This window comes from Equus przewalskii, chromosome 27 (assembly GCF_037783145.1).
Source record: "Equus przewalskii isolate Varuska chromosome 27, EquPr2, whole genome shotgun sequence".
In the NCBI taxonomy this organism is placed as follows: Eukaryota; Metazoa; Chordata; class Mammalia; order Perissodactyla; family Equidae; genus Equus; species Equus przewalskii.
In genome coordinates this window covers 28,085,631-28,108,376 of record NC_091857.1, presented here as the reverse complement: position 1 = coordinate 28,108,376, position 22,746 = coordinate 28,085,631, and the positions used below count along the sequence as shown (strand labels likewise).

General features: G+C 40.9%; 1 protein-coding gene across 14 annotated transcripts in view; it reads left to right on the top strand.

Annotated features, from left to right (window-relative positions):
* The window catches only part of TIAM1 (TIAM Rac1 associated GEF 1), a 352,305-nt gene that overhangs the window by 271,960 nt on the left and 57,599 nt on the right, over window positions 1-22,746 (top strand). For all 14 annotated transcript variants that reach the window (XM_070597276.1, XM_070597269.1, XM_070597274.1 and 11 more), the window contains 4 exons: window positions 1,675-1,845; window positions 7,989-8,093; window positions 13,839-13,920; window positions 19,625-19,711. In XM_070597276.1, coding sequence (XP_070453377.1) covers window positions 1,675-1,845; window positions 7,989-8,093; window positions 13,839-13,920; window positions 19,625-19,711 — 445 coding nt within the window. The remainder of the gene's footprint in view (window positions 1-1,674; window positions 1,846-7,988; window positions 8,094-13,838; window positions 13,921-19,624; window positions 19,712-22,746) is intronic.

Below are 22,746 nucleotides of genomic sequence, written 5' to 3'. Positions count from 1 at the left end.
AAGAGTGGCCATGGGTAGGCCTTTTCTGTCTTTCATAACCAAACTGTTCTTGGATGATGTCATCTTGGAAATACCCATCCATGGCAATCTCTTTGGATCTTTCTCTGTTTCTGATGAAATTTGATGAAATTAAATTGCTGTCCCTAGGTGCAGTCCGAGTATAGTTTTTGATGTTAACGTAGCCGTTTCTGAAGTTAGCTCGTTCATCTTGCATACCATTCTTAATATACTTTTAATATCGAGATACCCTCTTCCCAGCCAACAGATCCTGGAAACTACAAGTTTTTCCCTTGTCTTTTTGTGTTACTTTTTTGTTTTTTCATTTTTTCTAGATGCTTCTTTATCCCACTTCTTGGCCAGAATGGCTTGTTCTCAAAGAGCAGTTTAGATGCAAAACTTGGGTAGATCCAGTGCTAAGGGGCACTTATTTAATGTGGCACAAGGGGACAGAGCAGGAAGATTCCAATCATAGTTAATGGGATTTAGGCAAGTTGATTGCTTTTTGACCGTCCCTTCCCTGGGGTTCCATTTATCTGTGAAAGCAACACCATTCAAAGGCAGAGCTGAAATTGTCTTCTTCAATTGAATTTAGTTTAGTGGCTTTTACAAAAAATATCTCCCCCATTCAGGGATCTGTTCTTTTTATGTATGGAAGTTGTTTGTTACCATCTCTCAGCCTTTATTTGGAAATGTGTTTCTTCTTGTAATTTGCTGATCCCAGCCTTGTTCTTGGTAATCTATAGATACCTATTTGCCAATCAGTGACCTGGTTATAAACCAATAATTAAAGCTTATTACTTAGCACATATTGAGCATCAATATTTTTATATTGCCAAAACCCAGCATAATTCTTTCTTTGCTTATTATACTGGGCTCCTAATATTTCATCAATCTATAGGGTGTTTCCTGGTTTAGCTGTTTAGCTTGCTTAAATGTAACCAAGCTGCTGAATGTGCACATAAGATACTTCTTCTCCCATCCCTACGAACTTGGTGCTGCTCCCTGATCCTCAGGCCAAGTGATGTAGAGGGTGGAGTGATGGTAACAGCCTAGGGAGGCTTATTTTTGCCACGTTGTGCCATAAAGCTCATCCTTGATGTTCTCTGAACCTCATCTGGAAATGGAGCTGTCTCCCTCCCAGAGGTGTGCGAGAGGTCAGATGTGAGCACAGATATGATGCTCCTGGTAAATATGCAGTGCTAGAACTTCATCTTTGCTTTAAAAATTTCCATGGGTCTCATCGTTGCCTTTGAAACATACAGCTCCCATGGCAGATATTCTTGTGGTCGGAATTCGCTGCCCCAAATTTGAAATGGGTCCCTGGAAGAAATAAGAGCGATAAAGCTGAGCTGAATGGATGACCCATTTCTTTCTTTCTTCCAAATTTTGGTACACTCTCATTCATGCCATGCCTGCCTGTGGATGCTGTGGACCAGGTGTGAGATCTGCCTCATATGTGAGGTCCGAAATCTTGCTCACCCCTCTCGCCCAATAAAGCTCCTTTCTCAGTAACTTCTTTCTCTCTCTGAAGATTGCTCTATACCCCTCACCACTGCTACCACTTCTGTCCTGGGCCCTTTTCACAGGACTAGATAATTCCTATGTGCAATCTGGGGATCTAAGATCATTCGAGACTGACTGTTGCTGCTCTGCTAACTTTATTTCTTATTGTAGAGGGAGAAAGAAATGGTCTTACCTAGTGTCCACCAACACAATCCTGACTGCGACATTTGGGTCCACGAATATTTCACCCCGTCCTGGTTCTGTCTGCCAAATAATCAGCCAGCCCTGACAGTCGTCCGGCCGGGGGACACTGCACGGGACACCCTGGAGCTGATCTGCAAGGTATTGTTTTCTTGGAAAGAGCGGAGCGGAATGGGGAATCTTGGAAGACACATATGGAGACTCAGAGGTGTGTTGTGGAGGAAGTTACTTTAAAGCACAGCTTCATTTCATTTCAGGGCAGCTTTGAGTTCCTTCATCGTAATGGGCATAATAAATATAAATGCTTTGGGAAGAGAGGGATTCTTTTAAAGAAGCTTCTTTCAACATGTGTATTTGATATATTTGTAATAAGCATATTACATGCTCATTGCAAAAATTTCAGACCATTTAGGTAAAGAAGAAAGCAGAAATTTAAGTCCATCCTTACTCAGAAAATCCGGAAATAACCACTGTAAGCATTTTGGTGTTTGTCCTTCCATTCTCTTTTCTACACGCACACGCATGCATGTATTAATGACGTCACATTACTGTTTCTCATCTGCCCTTCAGCAGTGGCTGATACACCACAGACATCTTTAGGGAAGGGTAAACTGAAATAATTATAAGTTTGACCTCCATACAGGGAAATTCCTCTTCCTCTGAACACATAATTAGCTTCTTTTTGGTGACAAATGATTGAGCTCACTTTCCTACTTTCACCGTAAGCCATAGAAAGTCTTTGATCCTTTTCAAGGTAAAGCTGGTTTCATTTCTTTTTTTCCTCCTTGAAGGGCTGCCAGATGAATGGCCTGGAGCGAGGGAAGGGAAAGAGGAAAGAAAGGAGCTTTTCTTGTGGGCCTGTTTTTACTTTTCCGTAATTAATGGCATTCATAGTCTTGTTTAGTGGTCATATCAAGTCGGAGAAGGGGCTGATACTCCCCCATTGTACAGATGGAGAAGCTGAGGCTCAGAGCCTTAGTTCCTTGTCCGAGCTCACATCACATCAGTTGCTATGGGGGGACTCAATCCACATCCAGATGCTTCAAACATGGCTGTGTCCTCCTGTGCCCGGTGGATGGTCACAAGAACTGTCAGAACCTGAGTCAGTCATCAGGAGGGACGGTCCTTAAGGGTCAGAAGAATCTGGAATATGTTCTGAGAGGAGTGGAATGATCTCCCTGGGGCCGATAAAGGCAAAGTGGAACCCTTTCTATCGTAATTTCATCCTAGTAGGAGGTAGATGGATACAATGATGTTTTTAGGACCTTCTCATTCAACACAATGGTTGATAAATCCCAAATAACGCACTACCTCAGCAGGTACTCAACTCTGTAATTCTACAATCAGCAATTTTTGTATTTTTGGGGGCAGAAAAAAAGCACTAGAGCCTTTGTAAAGAAAAAATACGGCTCTTTATGTGAGTGGGGGAAATGGAATAGCCTGGCTCACATAAGCCTTTCGGATGGTCTTACATGGGGGCAAAGTAGAAGGGCCATTTGTTTCAGGACAAAGCTCAAATCAGCCCCCGCAGAGGTGTTAAAAATAAATGATACACTATTAAATGCTTTGAATCCTTCATGTACGTGTGTTCTTGCCTTTTGAAGATAATGGTATTTCTGTTCACATTTTTCATTTTAATTACTTAACAAAATTGGTCTATTGAGGATTTCTGCATTCCTTTATTTATAGATTAGCACGCTTCTTTAGAGACCCATTAATATTCTGCAGAGCTGTGGGAGTTATTCTCAGAACTGCAGCTGAAGGTGTCGAAAGTAGGACTCTGGCAGTTTTTATAAACCAAACTCTGGAGGGTCCTTCCAGGGAATAGCATTGCTTTGAGCCTGCTGCATACAATGGACTTAGAGCCAGGAATCGGAGGGTAGGTTACAGTTTTCCAATAACCGTGGATTGGTAGAAAATTGAATAGTGAGTGGGGAAAATAGGGCTTGGCCCAACTTTTCGAGCTTTTGCTTTGATAGAAATGAAGGGAAGGAGGAATAATATTGTCCCTGCAACTTAGAGGCCATCTTTAGATAATAAGGTGGACCTGTTCCCCTATAAAGTGTTTATTTCTGTCACTTGAAAGGGTTTTGGTGGCATCGTTAGGGCGCAAATCCCTTTCTTTAACAATAAAAGGTCATCCCGCCGAATTTTTCTTGAATCCTCAGCTCTTTTTCCCAAAGCATAGAAATAAAGACAGAAACAATATGGTGTGGAACAAGCTTACGTCTTGAGTTTAAAAAGGGAGAACTTTTGTGTGCATTTTAAGAAATTGATGGTCTCTGAAAAAGCATCCATGTAGGATAAATTACATAGTGTGCTCAGAACCAGGTGCCTTCTAAAGCTTGCCTCATCTTTGGAAAACACTTTATTGTAATTAGTGGAGGGATTTTATTCTTAAGAGGGAGAGAGATAATGGGGACAACAGTTCCACGTGTTATTAATGATCTAATTAATGATGAGGATTTTTTTTCTTTTGGAGGAGGGACTGAGAACAAAGGTAATTGTCAGAATGTCTGTCTTTTCTTTATTGTCATTCTCAACGTTGGTGATGGATACTTTCCTCAAATATTTAATAATCAATCTCTTTCTTCTGTCTCTTGCATTCAGCTCATTCTCTTTCCTATTCTATCTGATCCACATCATTTCACATCAGTTTGTCACCTGCCACCCGAGCACCAGTCAAGTTCTGGTATAGTAAATGTTTCAAGATCTACATTTCATGTGTGGTTCATGTTATGGATGTTACAAAAATGATTGTTGCTAAACATAGCAGGTAACCATGTTGCTCTATGGGTTTTGGATATATTCTGATCATTGCAATTACCAAAATAATTGCAAAAAATTCATTCATTCATACTCACTGATATTATTCATGTGTGACCATGAGATCAGTTTTATTTCATGCCTTCACTATGTTGCTCTATGGCTTTGAATATTCTGATAACCATTGGCATTTAAAAAAATAAAAGGTCACCTTGAAGGGAGGATAAATATCTTTGGAAATTCTGCACTAGTACTTTGTGTGTCTGTGTGTGCATGGATTTCTGTATGTGGTAACTGCATGCTTTTATGTTTTCCTGAGAAGTTTGTCTGAAATGGAAGAATTTGAAGAGAAATGGAAGAGCAAAACATGATGGATTAGAAGATTACGTTATTTTTCTGTTTTAATTGGCTCAAACTATTTACTGAAGAGATCTCTATTGTGTTTTGCTATTTCATCTATTGAAGTAGATGCAAATTTAAAAAAAAATGCTGACCAAACTAGAAATGGTTCTGTGATAATATTTATCTTATGGTATAATTTGCGGCTGCATTGCCTCAAAATGAATCAAATACTCTCTAAATAAGTTAAGTAAATGTACATTGGAAAACAAATTTGTACCACTTAAATTTTTTCCTACATGAATATCTCTTGAGTTAGGAAATTTTTTCTTGAATGTTTTGCGCATCTAAAGCAGCCCAAATATTTAGAATTACTATGTTAAAATGTTCATTAATATTTGGAATTCTTTTTGCACAAAGAAGTGTCGTGAACATGGTAAAGAGTTTGACCTGCTCTGATATTGACTTGCAGACACTTGAGGAGCATGAAATTCTTCTTGAGAATTCTGATGATCTGATTTAGTTAATTCATTAAGATTTTCCCTTTATGTTAGACCAGCCATGACTAACGAGGCTTTGTAATTGAGAAACATTTACCAAAATGATAAGACACACTGGTATATTGATTCAAAATCTCGTTTTCAGCGTAACTATTTATTGACCAAACTAGGAGCTTCTAGGTTACAAATAAGACCCTTAATAATTTTTATGATTGTGGGATGTGCTTATTTTTATCTTTTAAAGTTGTCAAGGCACCATTGTAACTTGAAGAAGTTTGGAAAATATGGTGGTGGAGGGGAGGGTGGCGAGAATCAGCCTTATTACGATTGTTCTATTTATCCTCCTTTTGTTCTCTTTGCTGTGTTAAACGCTCTAAGTGAGGTACCTGGACAATGGTGCCAGCTGTTGTTTGTCATTCTCTGCACATCTGTGTAAATGTTTTCAGCACAGTAGCATTTAAGGCATGATGAGAATCTCCAGTCTTCTTCAGGACCACCTTAAGATCTTTGGTGCCTGACAGTAGGCTGTCTCTCTCACGCTGAGGTTTCAGGAACCAGAAGCTTCTTAGATGAGGTTGCTATTTGGGTCTGATTTCCAGAAGACTGTATATTTAAATGGCAGCCTCACTGGGAGTGTCCACAAAGTGTTTATTAATAACGATGAGAACGTTTCCAAGTGGATTTGTTCCTGTTAACCAAGACCCCAGGAAGTTTCATCTCTTCCACTTCCACCTCAGTTGGAAACAGATGGTGAACCAAAATTTTTTGCTTCTAATTAAAGATTTCAGTGAGGACCTAGGTAGGCGGGAAGCATTTGTTGCTTCTGCCTCTGTGAAGGAAACTTCTCTTGCTTATCACGTCACCCCTATTATTATTAATTTTGTTATTTGTCTCAGTGCCTCTCCAGCCAGCAGTAGGTAGCCCACTTTAAATTTCCCTGTTCTCTATTTTTTTCTGGCTTACCCTTCCACCCTTACGTTATCTTTGACATCAGCAGTCTGAGTCTGTCAGACACTGAGCATTTGGTCTCCAATACAGACAGCGAAAGCCCAAAGGCCAAGTGCACGGGAATGTGTGGGCCCAGTGGCACCTGTGGCCACACAGTGGGGGTTCAAACTTTCGCATTACTCAGGAGAGGATACAAATTCGAGGGTCCCAAGATACACTGATAGAAAACTTCTTTATCAGTCCACTACGTGTTCAGAACGGACTCGTTTCCACTTTCTGAAAATGTGTTTCTCTAATGATGCAGGATGCCTGTCCTACATGTATATTTATTCAAAAAGCAGAACCATCGCTACCAACCTCTCGTTTTCTGTACGCCCTACAGCCACACACACTCCTGAAGACGGCATTTATGTTTTATTAATTTACGTGTTCGCAGTGCTTCACACAGTGTCTGGCATACTTAAGAGTTTGTTAGACATTAGAATGACTATTACTGGAATAATTATTGACTGTTGTTAGTTTGGCCTTAAAAATTTTTTTCGGGGGGAGTAGGATAAGCAGAAACAGTATTACACAAGTGAAAAATTGATTTCACTTATTTTGAAATAATTCTCATCAGTAGAGCTTTTGGTGTGAAGAGATTTTATATTTACTTGATGAAAAAATTTCAAACTTATGTAAGAGTAGAGAATCATGTCATAAGCTCCTGCATATCCATCACTAAGATTCCATAATTATCAAATTATGTTTCATCTGTTCACTAACTCACTCCCGTCCCCTGCTCTGGATTATTTTGGAAGCAAATTCCAGACCTCATATCTTTATCTATTAGTATTTTAGGATGTATCTAAAAGATAAGGATACTTTTAAAAAATGACTTAAACATTTGTCCCTGGTAATGCGTTTTCCTGTTACCATGTACTTTTGAGGAGCATTTTCTTACTTTTTCTTCTGATCTTCTTGAATGTGTGTTGAGGATTACTAATAAACCCATGTTGCCACCATTGCTTTTTCAAAAAACTTAAGGATGACTTTCTAGATAGAAAAAATCAGTTGACCCACCCTGGACCAATGGAGAAGGCCTGGAAATTTCAATCCTTAACTATTTTAGAGTTGTTTTCTTTGGGCAAGTCATTCAATGTGTTTTCAAAGTTGGACACATGCCTGTCTGTGCTGCCCCCGGAGGGAGTCTCACTCGGGGTGTATATAAATAAGACTGAAATCCAAATGCCTTGTCTTCACACTGACTTGCTTGCAAATGAACTGTTAACAACTGTCCCAGTGTCCCCATGTGGTTAGAAAAACAACTTTGCCTGGGCACAGCTTTTGTCCCATCAGTGTAAATACTTCCTTGCCTTTCTTGTCACTTCGCTGCTTTAATCACCTCTGTATGTTTGGAATTATTTTTAAGGGCCTCTTCGATCTGATGGATTTTGTTGCAAAACCGGTGTTAAAGGGTACAGTGAATCAGAAGCAGAAGTGAAGATGTGACTCAGTTGTTTCCATTGAATCATAAGATACCCAGGAATATTATTAATATGCTCAAGGAAAATTATTTTAAAATTTGGGTTTTAGATGTAACCTTTTAAGAAGTGTAAAAACCTTACACCCCCCCGCCTCCAGTCACGAATCTCTATTATTCTTGGGAAGACGTGATAATATGTCAGTAGAGAACAAATTATTCCTATTTACCATTGAACAGACGTTTTCTTTTCTTTTCTTTTGTCCCAGACCCATCAGCTGGATCATTCTGCTCATTACCTGCGTCTGAAATTTCTAATAGGAAACAAAATACAACACTATGTTCCGAAGCCTGAGGAGGACATTTATGAGCTGGTAATGTTTATGACTGTTGTCCAAGTACATTCTGTAGGAGATTATTTTTAAATTATATGTGTGCTCATGCTAATTGTGGTTGGTGAAGGAGAACAAATTCTAAAATAAATGAGCCTCATTCAGGGCTCTTAAGTTTGTGGGGATGGCCTTACTTATCACAATATTTCCGCGGAGTGGAAATGCCACCTTTGTTTATGCAAGGAGCGAGGCTGTGCTATCATGAAAAATTGAAATCCAGAGCTGACTCTCGGGTTGAATTTCAGTTAGTATTCCCAGCTTTCCTTCCAGCTTTGACAGTCTTTTGTTTTAAATTGGCGACTCGAGGATCAGCTGGCTGTTGTCAAAAAAGAAGTACCAACTCCAATTTTGTGTGACTTCTGCCTGCGTGTTGAAACTGACGGGTCAAATCCTGTTGGGTGGAAAAGGCAGCCATCTAATTATATGTCCCAGCCTTTCGGAATCGTATTTATGTAGATTCCTGCACAGACTTATGTATGTTTGAGTTCATTATGGGACTTAGGTTGTGAATTAGATCTGGATTTTTATATTGGCTCTATTGCTTACTAATTGTGTGCTATTGGCAAAAAAAAAAAAAAAATGAGGTGATAATACTTAATTTCTAGGGTTTTGCAAAGATTAGAGATCATAGTTCACATAGTAGATGCTCAATAAATGGTTGTTACGGTAATAACATCACGTCAAGTTGCTTTTTTGTTAGCCAAGTGGTGCATTTTTCAGTTCCAGGAAAGACAAATTTGGGGAGAAAGGCGCCTTGATCTTGGAGCTCGTTCTCTCTCTGCACTTAGTCATTCCTCTGGGGGCCACCGAGCTGCTTGCCATGAATCTGTGAATGATAACAGTATGACATCAGACAGGGTTTCACCACAGAAAGCAGAACTGAAAATTTAAATCTCAGTGGTCCCTTTATGAAAAGGGGAAGCGTGATTTAAAATTTAGTAGGGAATTTTGTTTCTCATCAACTTTTTTGCTGTTTACTTTACATACAATAAAACTCACCAACTTGAAGCACACAGTTCGCTGATGAGTGTTAACAAATAGATACAGACAGCCGTGTTTCCACCTGTCCCATCATAATTTAGCATGTTTCTGTCATCCTAAAATGTTCCCTTGTGCCCTTTGAAGTGTTTTTTAGTGAAATAGAAGAAAGGGTGTGGTGTGGTAACACTTTTATCATGCCATGCTGAGACAAGATAGAAATGACAAGTCCATTTTCAACCATCTCCTAAATCAATAAATGTTCACAGAGGAATGTCCTTTTAACAGTGAGTGGCTGATTTATTTTTTTTCTGGCATGGGGAAGAGCTCTGACTTTGTGCTGTCTGAGCAGAGGAAAGAAGACTATCTTCCTTACTTAAAAAAGGAAAGTGCGTTGCTGATAACCTGGAATAGCTATTAGATCATGTATTTTGCATCTTGGGGTTAATGACTCTTTCGTATCCTGAATGACAGGGATCATTCCTTGCCAGTTTCCACGTCCCTCGTATCTTACACATAGTAGGTGCTTGAGGCACGTCTTTGAAATTATATCGACTCATTATTTTTTAAGTCTTGGCCATTGTATGAGCTCATCCAACATAGGAGATTAAGTAAGGTGTGCCAAGCTTAGTCTGTTTGTGTCTACAGTTGCTATATACATATTATAATTATATTTTTAAAAAATAATCTAAAATACAGACAGACCGTGGTGCTCTTTCTTGCCCTGTTGCAAAAATGTCTCCGGCTCAGAGATCCCTAGGAAGCAAATGCTATAATCTTGCTCAATTTATTGCTCACTCGGCTCTATTTTCACCAAGATTCTTAACTTCTTTGTTCTTAGGATACCTTTGGCAGCCTGGTGAAGCCTCTAAGATTCCCTTCTCAGAATAATTTTTCAGTTGCATGACGTAAAATAGATAGGATTACCTATGGCCCAATTATCTTGAAATAGTTATCAAAAACATTTAAAAATTATAGATATGTGATATTTATTAGCTGATTAAATATTAAGACCCAGCAGTAGAGTAACAGCTGCCATTGTTTTGAAGTTGTGAAGAGCATAAATAATATTTTGAGATATTAGCAGCATCTAGAAGGTGATATGGAAATAACTGAGATTTCTGTCTGTAGCAAGGTCACACAGGCACTGCTAATATTGCTGTCTGTTGCCTACGTTCATTTATGATTGAGGGAAATGCTAAGTTTCAGTTACAGGTTAGTGAATATAAAGATGTCATTTTTTTCTCCATCCTTTCCATTCACAGACCCCTTGAATTCTGTCCGTGGGTCCCTGCTTACCAGTCCCTGCTTTAGGCCATTAAGCTGGGTGCAGTGTCACTCCAGGGCATGGGGTTTATGAACACACGGCGTTCCTCGATGCTTTATGAGAGTGTGCAGATCTGTTGTCCCTTGCTGAAGAGGTGTCAGACCACACATGGTTAATTGGGTTCCATAGCCCACCTCCATGCTATTTTTGATGGACTGGCGAAGCTCACAGATGTTTGAGGTTGTGTCCTCAAGAATGACTCATTCATCGATGGCTGTCCCAAAATATGTGTCCACTGCCATTGTTTAGTCAAATATTCTTTAGTAGTAAGGTTGATAGTTACTAAAATTGTGTACTATATTTTAAAGATCTTTTTGGGGATGTCTAGTATGTTTATTTCTTGGGGCAGAGGATTCTCTTGCCTATGAATGACCATGAATAGTTAGTTATCTACGTAGCTACTTTACTGGTTACATTTTAATATGAGTGATACGTATTTGACTACTTTTCTGTGGGTAGTTGGTCCTCGGATCCAATCCATGGGATGATAATGGATATGGAGGCACTGATTTGTCTTCAAACACCCGTATTAAATGTGTTTTTCTTAATGTGACAGGTGGGAATAAAGAGTTTACAGAAACACTGATCGATGGATTTATTCATTCATCCAGCAAATATTTATTTAGCATGTGTTGTGTACCTGGCACCATTCCAGCTGTTCTAGGCACTGAGATACACAAAAAAAATCTCTGCTCTTTGTGGAAACTACATTCGAGTTTATGGAGACAGATATAAAAACATGCGAAAAATGTTTTTTATAAAATCATGTAAATGTTTAATATTTTAGGGGATGTTCAGAGCTTGGGAAGAAGACATTAAGGCAAATGGATGGAGATGGGGCATCCAGAAGCAGGTTGTGCTGCTCCTTTAGATGTGACGTTTGACAGGGAGCTGAGCGAAGTGAGAGAGTCATAGAGGAATTTTGGAGGAAAGTGTTCTAGGCTGAGGGAACAAAGCTGCGGAAGACCCTGGCACGGAGGGTAGCGGTGGCGGAGGTGGCTCACTTGTGTGTGGGGAGGATGAGTGGTCAGGGTAAGCCAGCAGGCTGGGGGTGTGATGGGGATGCAGGAGATGATGGAGGAGAGGAGCAGGACAGGCCGTGCAGGGCCTAGGTGAGAAGGGACCTCTCAGGAGAGGAAGGGCATTATTTGACTTTGTTTACTAGGTTTGCTGTGGCTGATGTGTGGCCGGGGGACCTTAGGACATAAGAGAAGGAGCTGGGAGAGCAAGTAGGAGACTAGGGAGCGGTGGTTGAGGCAGTGGGTGATGGTGGCTTGGACCCCGGCACCCAAAAAGAGACGTGGTTAGAAGTGGTTGTGACTTTGTGGTAACTCTGGGACCTGGGTGATCAAATTATTTCCTGAAACTTGATGATCTTTTAATCTGTTTTTTGAAAAGAAGGAAAAAGTGCAACGTCACTTGTGATTGATTTAGTAAAATAAAGGAAATGTCTGTGATGTTTATGTATAAAATTTCAAAATTTATCGTTCTAGATATTGTGGTTGCGTTGAAAATATATTTTAAAGCACAGACCCTTCTTGAGATTTTACATATTTTAGTAGAGCTTTGTACTAAACTCAATTTTAGTCAAATCAGCCCATGGACTGTGGCCCAGGAGTGTGTCTGTATGATACTAAGTTATCGTTTGAGCCTAGCAGAAGACACAAAGACTTTCACACCAATTATGAAGAAAAGTAGGAGGCAGTAGTATGAAAGAATAAGGAAGATTATTCGTGAAGCTGCATTCCCACTGGATCTTTGGCAAAGCGTTTGGAACGTTCCGGAGATGATTAGAACAAACAGTGATATACTGCCACCTAGGGGAAGAGTTTGGCTCTTGAAGAAATCTTAAAAAGTAAAAAAACTAAGGTTCAAAATAAGTTGAAGTGAACGCATTTCGTAACATTTTGTTGAACATTCCATGGCGTTACAAAATATAGCGTCACCTTTATTATATTTGGTATTTATGATTTTGGTGACTAATTTCTGAACTAAAGATCAGTGTTATAACTGATTTCTTCTAATTTCAGAATTTATTTGTATGAAAAATTTTCTGAAGTATAAACAGAAATCCACATTAAGTAATGTCCTTAAGACATTGCGTTTGGTGGAAGTTCCATTAAATTAGGGTGTTCGAGAGGATCCGGGTTGTATGGTCACCGTTCTTAGCCCCCACCCCTGTTAGATTTCTGTTGGAGCAGCCTGTTTTCCAGGCTTCTGGGTCCTAAGCATTATACCCACCTCTGCCACCTGTCAACTGCCCTAAGAAAGTGAAGAGAAAGAAACTGGCATTCTTTTCTACTTGCCTAAATAAAATTATTTCTGGATGAATGACGGGGTGGTCAGAGATGGCGCCAAGTGTAGATTACCACCAAGACTTCTCTTTAGTGCTAAAGGACAGTTCCTGTTATTGACCTTGACTCAAAATAGGTTTCATTTCAAAATTGGATGACAATTTATAAATTCCTTATGAGCCTGTGATACATTTGTGTTTTGGGAATTTTCATCCTAAATTTTGGATTTCCCTTCACTTTGGTACCCCTAAAGTCCACTAGGAGGCGCTGTAGTGTAGTGGCGAGAACTCCAGCCCTGGAGCTAGTGAGACCATACTCTACTGGCTTTATGACCTTAAGAAAGTACTTCATCTCCGGCCTTATTATCTTTATTTGTAAAATGGGGATCACAGTTATCTCACAGAGTGAGTATAAAGGGCAGGGACACCTGGTAAAACTTTGGTAAGTTATTGTCCATGATGATGATAGTCCAGACATATGAAAATGAAGTAGCAATTAATTTCTGATGCACAAACTACGAGTTTTTCTTGTCTCTTTTTCCAGGCTTTCTTGGGTTTCAAGAGAGTAGGTTAATTTATGTACTTAAGTTTTCTGGCTAATTTAGTCATAATGCAGTGACTAAAAGAGAATATCCTCTATTTATATAATTTGTTGTCTATTTCAGTGCTATAATTTGTCTACTTATTTATACTACTGTGAACTTTTCAGGGAAAAATGATATGTGAACAGAAAAGACTAGAACCACAGAGATTTCTCCTATTTGTATGGATCCCATGTCAAGTTGTGTATAATCTCTTCCTGATTTTAATACTTTTTTCCCAGTAAATGGAGATTTCTGATTACGTTAGTGTTATTTTTCAGGTCTATGATAGATAAAGGGTGGGAAAAGACATACAGAGTGATGTTAAGGAATTATTTAGCAACTGGAACTGCAGCTAAGTTTGTGAATATGAATTACAAGTTTCTCCTTTGCCTCTTAATGAGGTCAGTTCGATGAAAACACTGGGATGTGATGAGAATTTGCTTTCAAGTATCAATTGTGAAAAAAATAGATTTGCAAAAGAACAACTATTCCTAATAAGTTATTTATAATGAAATTCTAATTAGACTCCTCTTTGTAATTTTCAGCTGTACAAAGAAATTGAAATTTGTCCAAAAGTCACTCAGAACATCCAGATTGAGAAGTCAGATACAGCCGGTGATAATTATGGTACGTTTATTTTTCTTTGCTCTTTGGTGTTTTTCAAGTTAAAGCAATTCCTGTGTAAACATGCACTTATTTACAATTCGATAAAATGCCTTTGGGGCCTATTTAAAACAGATAGCACATCTGGCTTCTATGCCGTGCAGAGCAGCCAAACTAGGGAAAAAAGACATAGTTACCCTGAGTACAACAAAGACTTCCACTTTAAATTTCCTAGCTTTAATCAGTGGGGTTCTACTATCATAAAAAGGAAATGGATATATTGGGGATACATTATTTTATGTTATGATGTATGCTAGTAATGAAGAAATTATCCTTTCACACCCATTTCCCCCAAATATATGCATTATTCTCTCTTCTCCCACAAATAATGTTAAAGGCATTTATTTTGGTGTTGTGTTGGGGGTCCCCAAGACCACTCCTAGGTTCACTGATTCACTCAGAGGACCCACGGGACTCAGCATGTGTTGTATTCATGCCTATGATTTATTACAGCGAAACTATACAAAGCAACATCAATAAAGAGGAAAAGCACATGGGACGAAGTCCAAGGAAACCAGGCGCAAGCTTCCAGGAGTTCCCTCACAGTCATATAGGATGGGCTAATTCCACCAGCAACAAGCTGGGACAATGCGTGTGAAGTGTCGTCCACCAGGGAAGCTCATCAGAGACTCGGTGCTCAGGGTTTTTATTAGAAGGCTGCCCATGTAGGCACCCTCTGCCTACCATATACCAAAATTCCAGACTCCCAAGAGGAAAGCAGGTGTTCAGCATAAAGCACATTTTTTATAGAAATTTTAGGTCCGATGAGCCATGTTAGGGTGTTGGGAAGTCTCCCAAATCCAGGGTCCCAGATGCCAGCCCCTGGCCAAACTTGTAAGCTGGTCTTTCGAAGAACAGCAGTCCAGCCTACTCTGCTAGTGCTTCCCACACGGTGGCCTACATTCTGGCATAGTCAAATCTATAGTCCTTCCCACATGTATAAGACTAGTCTTCTTAGCACTATATGACTTGAATAGGAATAGAGTTGGTGCTTGAGTAAAATACATAGAGAAATCCACACTGTGTGACATCAGTCAGGACTGGCGAGGTTAGCTGAAGTAATGACAGTCACCAAAGCTCAATGACTCAAAACAGTGACATGATTTTGCTTTATGGGTTGGCTGGGACTCTCTTCATGTTGTCCTCACTCCAGGACCCAGGGCTGCAGCTGCTGCCGCCCGGGACATTGTCTGTCTCTTGGCAGAGGGGAAAGAGAGAAAGTGGTGAATCAGGTGCCTGCTCCCTCACAGTTCGTTCATCAAACCAAGTCATGTGGCCACACCTACCCACAGGGGACAGAGTAGTGTAGTCCTACTATGTGCTGGAAGGAGGGAAACTGGAGAACCTAGTGAAAAGATATCAAGGCTACCACATATGCTCATTTGCAGTTTCTCTCTGAATTAAGTTATGAAGCATTTGAAAATCCTCAGAAGGATGTTAGATTGCTTCTGCAGCTTCTCCCACAGACCACCAAGCATCATCTCAGAATGCTCAGGAGAGTATTTTGCCCTAATGAAGAGAACCTGATTTTAAACCCGTGGCCACTTGCGTGACACCTTCACGCTGTTTAGTTCTTGACCTTAAAACTAAAGACCTCATACAGCCAGAGGATGTTTTTGATGGCAGAGGATAAATGTTTATGAAAGGCTTATTATGCAGCAGGAGCGTGACCTCGGTAATTAAACCAGTAATTGGTGGCAGTGCTAGAAATAAATGTCTGGGTCCTCCAAAGTAAGGTGCAGCATGACAGTTATCTTTTCTCTTTAGTTTACTGAATTTCTGTTGAGTAAGGGTAAACTGTAGCAAGAAGCAAGAGAGGCTGAATTTCAAAACTCTTGGAGTTGAATTCTGAGATTGACTGGTTTTTGGACTCAGAAATGGGGCATAAAACTGCTCTGCTTTCTATATTTTTTATTGAAGTGACCGAAGTGCCCACAGAACGCATTGAGATTTCCACACTGAAGGTGTAATAGAGCGAGTATTGTCAATGGTGCTTCTCAAACTACCTGACATAAAGGAACATAAAGGGGGTTTTTGTTTTGTTTTAATTTCCAGGCTGTCATGGACCACCACTGCTTTTGTAAACTACAAAATCCCATGCTTGGACGTTGTGGCAACATCCAGTGGCTGGGTTCTCAATGCTTCGTCTCGATTTCTGTCCTTAGGTTTCTGTCAGTAGCAAACTGTTTGTGCCCGTTCCTGGACTTCGCTTTGCAAAGCCTGCTACGCACGGCTAATAACCTCAGCGAAACCTTTTATTCTCAGTGCCAAGTTCATGTTGGCATCAGCTGTTCCAGCAGCATCTTGATCGAGAAATTAAAGAGTCCCCTATCCTAAGAGACCGGGTTGCCTCTGACCTTAAAAGCTACCAGGATTCTCACTTCAGCCCATCTGTAGCTAACATTAGCACCTTCGGGGTGTGGCTTCCCGCTATATAGAGAGTTCAGTATAGGTAAGAGTTGCTAGTACCCAGTAACACCCCAAAATCTACCAACCAAATGCTGCCTTCTATTTTAGCACACTCTAGGGAGGAAAATAGGACTTAGAGATCCAATTGACTGAATGATCTAAAGATTTAACACTTGCTTAATTTCTCTCTCGTGCGCCTCCCTCCTTTTCAGCCCTCACGCAGCTCTCAGGCCATATTGTTGACGTTAGTTTACACAGTTACACGATGGACTAAGCACCATCCCCTAGGCTGCCTTGAAGTGGAAGAAGGCGTCCTTTCAGCACCCCAACATTCCTTTTTCTTTGGTGACCTCCTAGGCTGTTATATTTTTGGTCGCGTGTCCCCTTTTCGTCATAGGTGTCTGTACTTTTCTCACTTTCTGAGTTTCCCTGTATCCTGGACTCTGATTTTGAGTCCTTCTCTGTTGTTTTATTATGTTGTCATGGATTGTTTTTTTGCTTTTGGTCATCAGTTTCAGTATGAGGAATCTTCTGGTTGTTCAACATATGAGTTTGTCTTGGTTTCTTCACTTCGTTTTAGTCACTTCCTTCATTCTCAAGATCGTTATTCCAGATGCCGCTCATGGTCCCTCCTGGTCTTTGTAACTGGAGGCCTTCTGATGGGGTGGGTTCTTTGGGTTTATATTGAATAACTCCCTCTGCCCTGTGTTGGCGATCATTTTGGATTGCATTAAATTTGTTTGCTGGGAATTAGATTGTTGCTGTCCTATTAGAAGAAAAACAAATCCTGACTTTGCTGATGAACTGTTCAAATCATTGTGTTCTTCACTGACCTCAGAATAATCCCGCTGTAGGATGTTTAATATTTTCTTTAGCTTGGTTCTGATCCCGACTTTTCCCCAGTGTGTGAATTAGGGACATCTTGAAATGGAGGCTGCTTCTTGGGAGTCTTGACACCCTCAGTAGTGAATGCTGCACAGCTGAGTGTGGGCAGAACTGTGTTTCTGAACGCGGAGAGGAGCTCCTGTTTTCCTGCCCCCTGAATGGGTGTCCTCCAATATGAATCCCACTGCAGAGCTCAAGGGCTGTCTCCATTGATAAATTGTTGGCTTGCGTTTGAATGAAGGAGAGGGACCTATTGCCATCATCCTTTCTTCAGTCTCCTTTGCTGTCATGGAGATTTCCCCATCTTGAGAAGTCCCATCTGTTTCTCAGATCCGTGCTTGATGCCCAGTTGCCCAGGGCAAATTTCATAGTCACTTGCAGTCTTCAAACTGGGTGGGTCCCCACCCCCCCATCCCATCCCTGTTACTATCTTTTGATTATTACAAAGGAAGACCAAGAAAAGAAGGAATGCAGCAAATGAATACCTTAGCCATCTCCATTGACTTTGGCTTATAGTGGCTTGCGGTAGGCTCTCAACAAGTCACCTCTTCTGGCATCTTCCATTCAAGCAAGGTGTTCCCCTGAGCAGACATCACCCCCCATCAGTGTACTTATTTTATTTTTACTTATTTATTTATTTTTTTGAGGAAGATTAGCCCTGAGCTAACATCCGCCACCAATCCTCCTCTTTTTGCTGAGGAAGATTGGCCCTGAGCTAACATCCATGCCCATCTTCCTCTACTTTATATGTGGGATGCCTGCGACAGGATGGCTTGATAAGCAGTGTGTATCTTGGCACCCAGGATCCGAACCTGCGAACCCTGGGCCGCTGGAGCTGAGCACGCGAACTTAACCGCTATGCCACTGGGCCAGCCCCATCATTTTATTTTTAATAGAAAAAAAAAGTTTGGTCTCAGAACTTTATAGAAGGGTAGCATTTTAGAAAGGAAATGCCTGTATTTTGTTGAATTCAGTCCATTGTTTCTCTTGACATAGCCCTTGATTCTGTATCTCTTCCAACAGAGAAAAGAAACAAAAATTCACTACTGAAATGCAGATAAGCAAACCTGTGTTAAGGCTAATGTCACTTAAATGGTTCCTGTATAAAATTATTTTTATTGGAGTGAGGCTTCTTGAAATGTAATCTGAAAGTTACGTTGCTATAATAACGGAATTCAAAATAAGAGAATAAAAGAGTTGGGAAAGTCCTGAGGGCGTGGCCCAGGGTTGTTCTCCTTCTGAAGGAGTTACGGTACCGTAGTGGGCGATGGCAGTTGGCAGTTTTGCTTACATGTGGGTATCTATTTCCCGGTCCTGTGAACTGAAAAAAAAACCATACTCGTTATGACTTGGCCTGAAAAGTCTCAATGACTCCCTGGGCCCCAGTCCTGTAATTAATGATTCTGTTTTGTTACTATTTGCTTGCTTATTTTTCCAAGTCACTGGTATTTTCCTCTGCCTTTAGCTTTAAGACACGTGTCCATATTATGGGATTTTTTTTCTCCCAGAGCTGAAATCATATCACATCTTTACTATTGCATTCCTTCTCACTGTCCTTTTAGGAATATCTGCGAAAGTATTTTGTCCTCAGGGAAGGTGGGTGTTGGCTGTGGACATTCCACTGATTGATCAGAAAAGAGTTCTATACGAGACAGTCTAGCAACAGAGGTGACCAGGGCTTGTAGCCCTAGGATTGGAAGCACCCAAGGTCCCCAGACGTCTTAGAACCTCGGGCCCTTGTTCTGCCTTTTTTTTCTGAAGGATGTAGCAAAGCTCAAGATCCATTACCTAATGGGCTTTGAGCTCTGGCAGCCTGGATAAGTATAAGATAATCTTGTGATCAGACACTAGTAGAATGTGAAATCTGTCAGTTTCAGTATGAAATGGGATTTATAAAGTGAGTTGCTACTTATCCTGGTTTGCAAAATATTATTAAATTAAAGCAGTGTCCATAGAGCAGTACATACGGATGAGGACACACAGTGGTAGCATATCTGGGACATAGATTTGCTAAAAAAAGTCAAGGGGACCCATGTGAGATAATCTAATCATTCTGTGAAAGGGCAAAACTATGGCATTTACTAGCAAGCAAGACAAAATAAAATAATTTTCTTCCATTTGAGTTGATAGTGAGGTAGTATGAAGATGGATGTACTTGGTAATATCAATTTTTACAAGTAGTGACTTCTTTTAGAGGGATCTAAAAATATGTTTTCTGCTTTGTAAAACAATGTGAATAAGGGAAAACAATTGCTCCAAATTATAAACCAAAACATTGAACATACCTAGCTCACAGCAGGTACTTCCTGTTGTTTCCTAAACACTCAGATGGTGTGAGCCCTACCATTCTGTCTTCGTGTTTCGTGTTTCGTAGGGTTTTCACTTTCTTCCGTGGAAGAAGATGGTGTTCGAAGGCTCTATGTGAACAGTGTAAAGGAAACTGGTTTAGCTTCCAAGAAAGGTAAGTCACTGAGTGTCTTGTCTGTCTGTCTGTCTCTTTAAAGTTCCCTTGTGGGTTTCTGCAGTTGGTGGATGAGAAAGATATGTCCAAAAGGTTCATCTGTATATATTATTCGAATGTTGTGAAAACCTTTCAGGGAGTATGGATATTATTTCCTAAACTCAGATGTGCAAGAAATGTTACATTCTTGGATTTTAAAGCTGATTCTGAGCCCATTTCCATGGGGCTGTTGGGATATTCCATTCAAATCATAGTTGGTTGTCCTTTCCCACCATCTAGGATGGTATGGAGGTCCTAGGGGTCTTCCTGGAGCAGAACATTTGGGAGGACCCTTCTGTGTTTTGGTCTACATTGGTCAAAGCTGATGTTAGCCATCCCCTGAGTCTGCAAAGCTCCTTGAAAGTAGATGTTATGTTGCTCCCAACCATGGAGGAATCTTTCTAGACGTTGAGATCCTAGGGGTTTAGGATCTAGCCATCCTGTCCCCTTTAGAGAGCTCTTCTCTATTACATGCTGTCTGCAGCCCTACATGGGCTCATAGTGCAGTCTAGGCTACGTATGAAACCCCAACCCTCCATCCTCTTTCTACTCTGCCAATCTTTTCAATCTAGATTTTTTTGCTTCCTGTCTTAATTTCCTTGGGCTACGGTACCGATTGATCACAAACTGAGTGATTAAAAACAACAGAAACTTATTCTCTTACAGTTCAGGAGGCCAAAAGTTCAAAATCAAGGTATTGGCAAGGTTGTTTCCTTCTGGAGCCACTGAGGGAAGAATCTGTTCCGTGCCTCTTCCTAGCTTCTGGTGGCTACTGGCTCTCCTTGGCATTCCTTGGCTTGTAGCTGTATCACTCCAACTTCTGCTTTTGTCATCACATGGCCTTCTTTCCTCTGTGTCTCTCTGTGACAGTGACTTTACATGGCCTTCTATAAGAAGTCATACTGGATTAGAGTGGGCCAGGATGACTTCATCTTAATTCCAGTATGACTTCATCTTATTTACATCTGCCAAGACCCTGTTTCCAAATAAGGTCACCTTCTGATTTTCTGAGTGGACATGAATTTTGGGGGGACGCTCCTCAACCCACCATACTTACCATAAACAAATGGGGCAGGTAGATAGGGCTTAAAATGCATCTTTATTCATTCTTCTTGCTGTGGAATTTTTAGTGAAACTAAAATTCACTAAATCCAGGCAGTGGCAAAATAATACCTGTTGAGTGTAAAAGGCCGACCTGCCTGGATCAGTTGTGCTTGGAAGTCATGTTCATTTAGATGTCTCCTGAATGGAGCAGTTGGGAAAATGATGGAGTGGAATGCCTGCCTTTTCCACCTCCTTCCATGTTTTGCTAGAGCATAGTTCTGGGTGTTCTTAGTTCTTGCAAGGTGCCCTGTGCAGGTTGCCTTGCCCTGTGCTGTACGCCCTGGTGAAGTGCAACCCACAGACTTGGCTATGCACCGAAATGGCAAAGTTGTGACAAATGGGAAACCAAGTCAAAATAATTTACCCAGTGCTAAATGGAGGAGGATTTTCTTTCATTTTCCTTCTGTGCTTTCTAGGCCAAAGGCAGCCTGGAGGCCAGAGTTTGGTGCATTCGCTAAGCTGCATCTCAGCTAGGAGCAGAGGTGACAGGGTTTATTCCCCTTCAAAGCCGAAGACTGATTTTTATCTCTTTCAGCACAGTGAGTGCTGGTTGGCGTGGTATGGGGGTGGGGAAATATGCTGCCCTGGTTTCAGTCACATCCTGTTTTAGTTCTTTGAATCCAAGAACCCTGGTGTTAGGTAAAAACAAACGGCCGTCTGCTCCAACCTCCTTGTCCCATATAGCACTGTTCTTTACAGATGCAACGGTGATGTCCATTTGTTGGCCTGGGCCGCAAACATGATCCCACTACCTGGCCTGTAGAGGGCAGTGTCAGGAAAGATATTTGGAGTATTTTAGGTTGAATGCAGGCTCTATGTGAAGCCCTCCGGATAATGGCGAGCTCACTGCGGACATCTCTGATTATAAAACATCCTCCTCCTTCAGTTTCCACTCACTGTTTTGCCTCCTTCTTTCTAGCCAGCCTGTGATATCCATCATGTCATAACTGCTAAGTCTGGTCTTTTCCACATTCACCCCTTCCAGATCCTTCAACAATTCATTAGAGTGTAGAATGCAACTGACCATTGCCCTCTGGACACAGTTCACATACCAGGGTTCCTTTTAAAATGATCACAGTGTGGTACAGCCGGGGGACGTCTGGTGGAAAGCACCCTGATTAGATCTGAAGATTCTGTGTGTATTAGTTCAGCTTACTCTTGGTTTCGTTGATTTGTTTTTGGTAGTCATCCTGGGCTTTCTGCCTGTAATGGGCTGATGGTGAAGCCCCATCTTCCTGCTCCCTCCCGCCCCAGGCTGATGGTGAAGCCCCGTCTTCCTCCTCTCTCCCGCCCCCTCCCCTCACTTGGATCTGCGTTGGCTGTACTTGTAGAATTGACTTTTTGAATCAAAGTGTCTTATTTTACACTTGTCTCTGTCCAACTTGGGCATATTTGTTTTGGCTCGTCATTCTGCTCTTGGAGTCGTCTGAGGTTGGAATCTGGCATCTTCTTTGCTGTCGTTTGCATGTTTTTCTGATGGCTACACAGGACAGAGCCCAGTGGAGACAGCCATGTGCCATGTGTCTCTGGACGGTTTGGATACTTCACAACGTTTACTCTGGGCACTTGGGGGTTATTTCTAAGCAGGCTGTGGTTTCCGTTAGAAAGAAAAGTTTTTCTCTTTCTTCCACCTACTATTAATAATGAGAGCTAATGTCTATTGAACATCTTCAACATGTCAAGAGCTGTGAAGAGACTTTTACATGGATTATTTCATTTAATCTCCTTTAATCCATTATCCCTCTTACATATGAGGAAGCCGAGTCTGGGAGAGATTCAATAGCATGCCCACCGTCACAGATCTGTTACTTGGGGGAATTGTGACAGAACCTCTGGTTCTGTACTCCATTGCTCACCACTGCTGGCCACCTCCTCTCACTTATGAATACTGA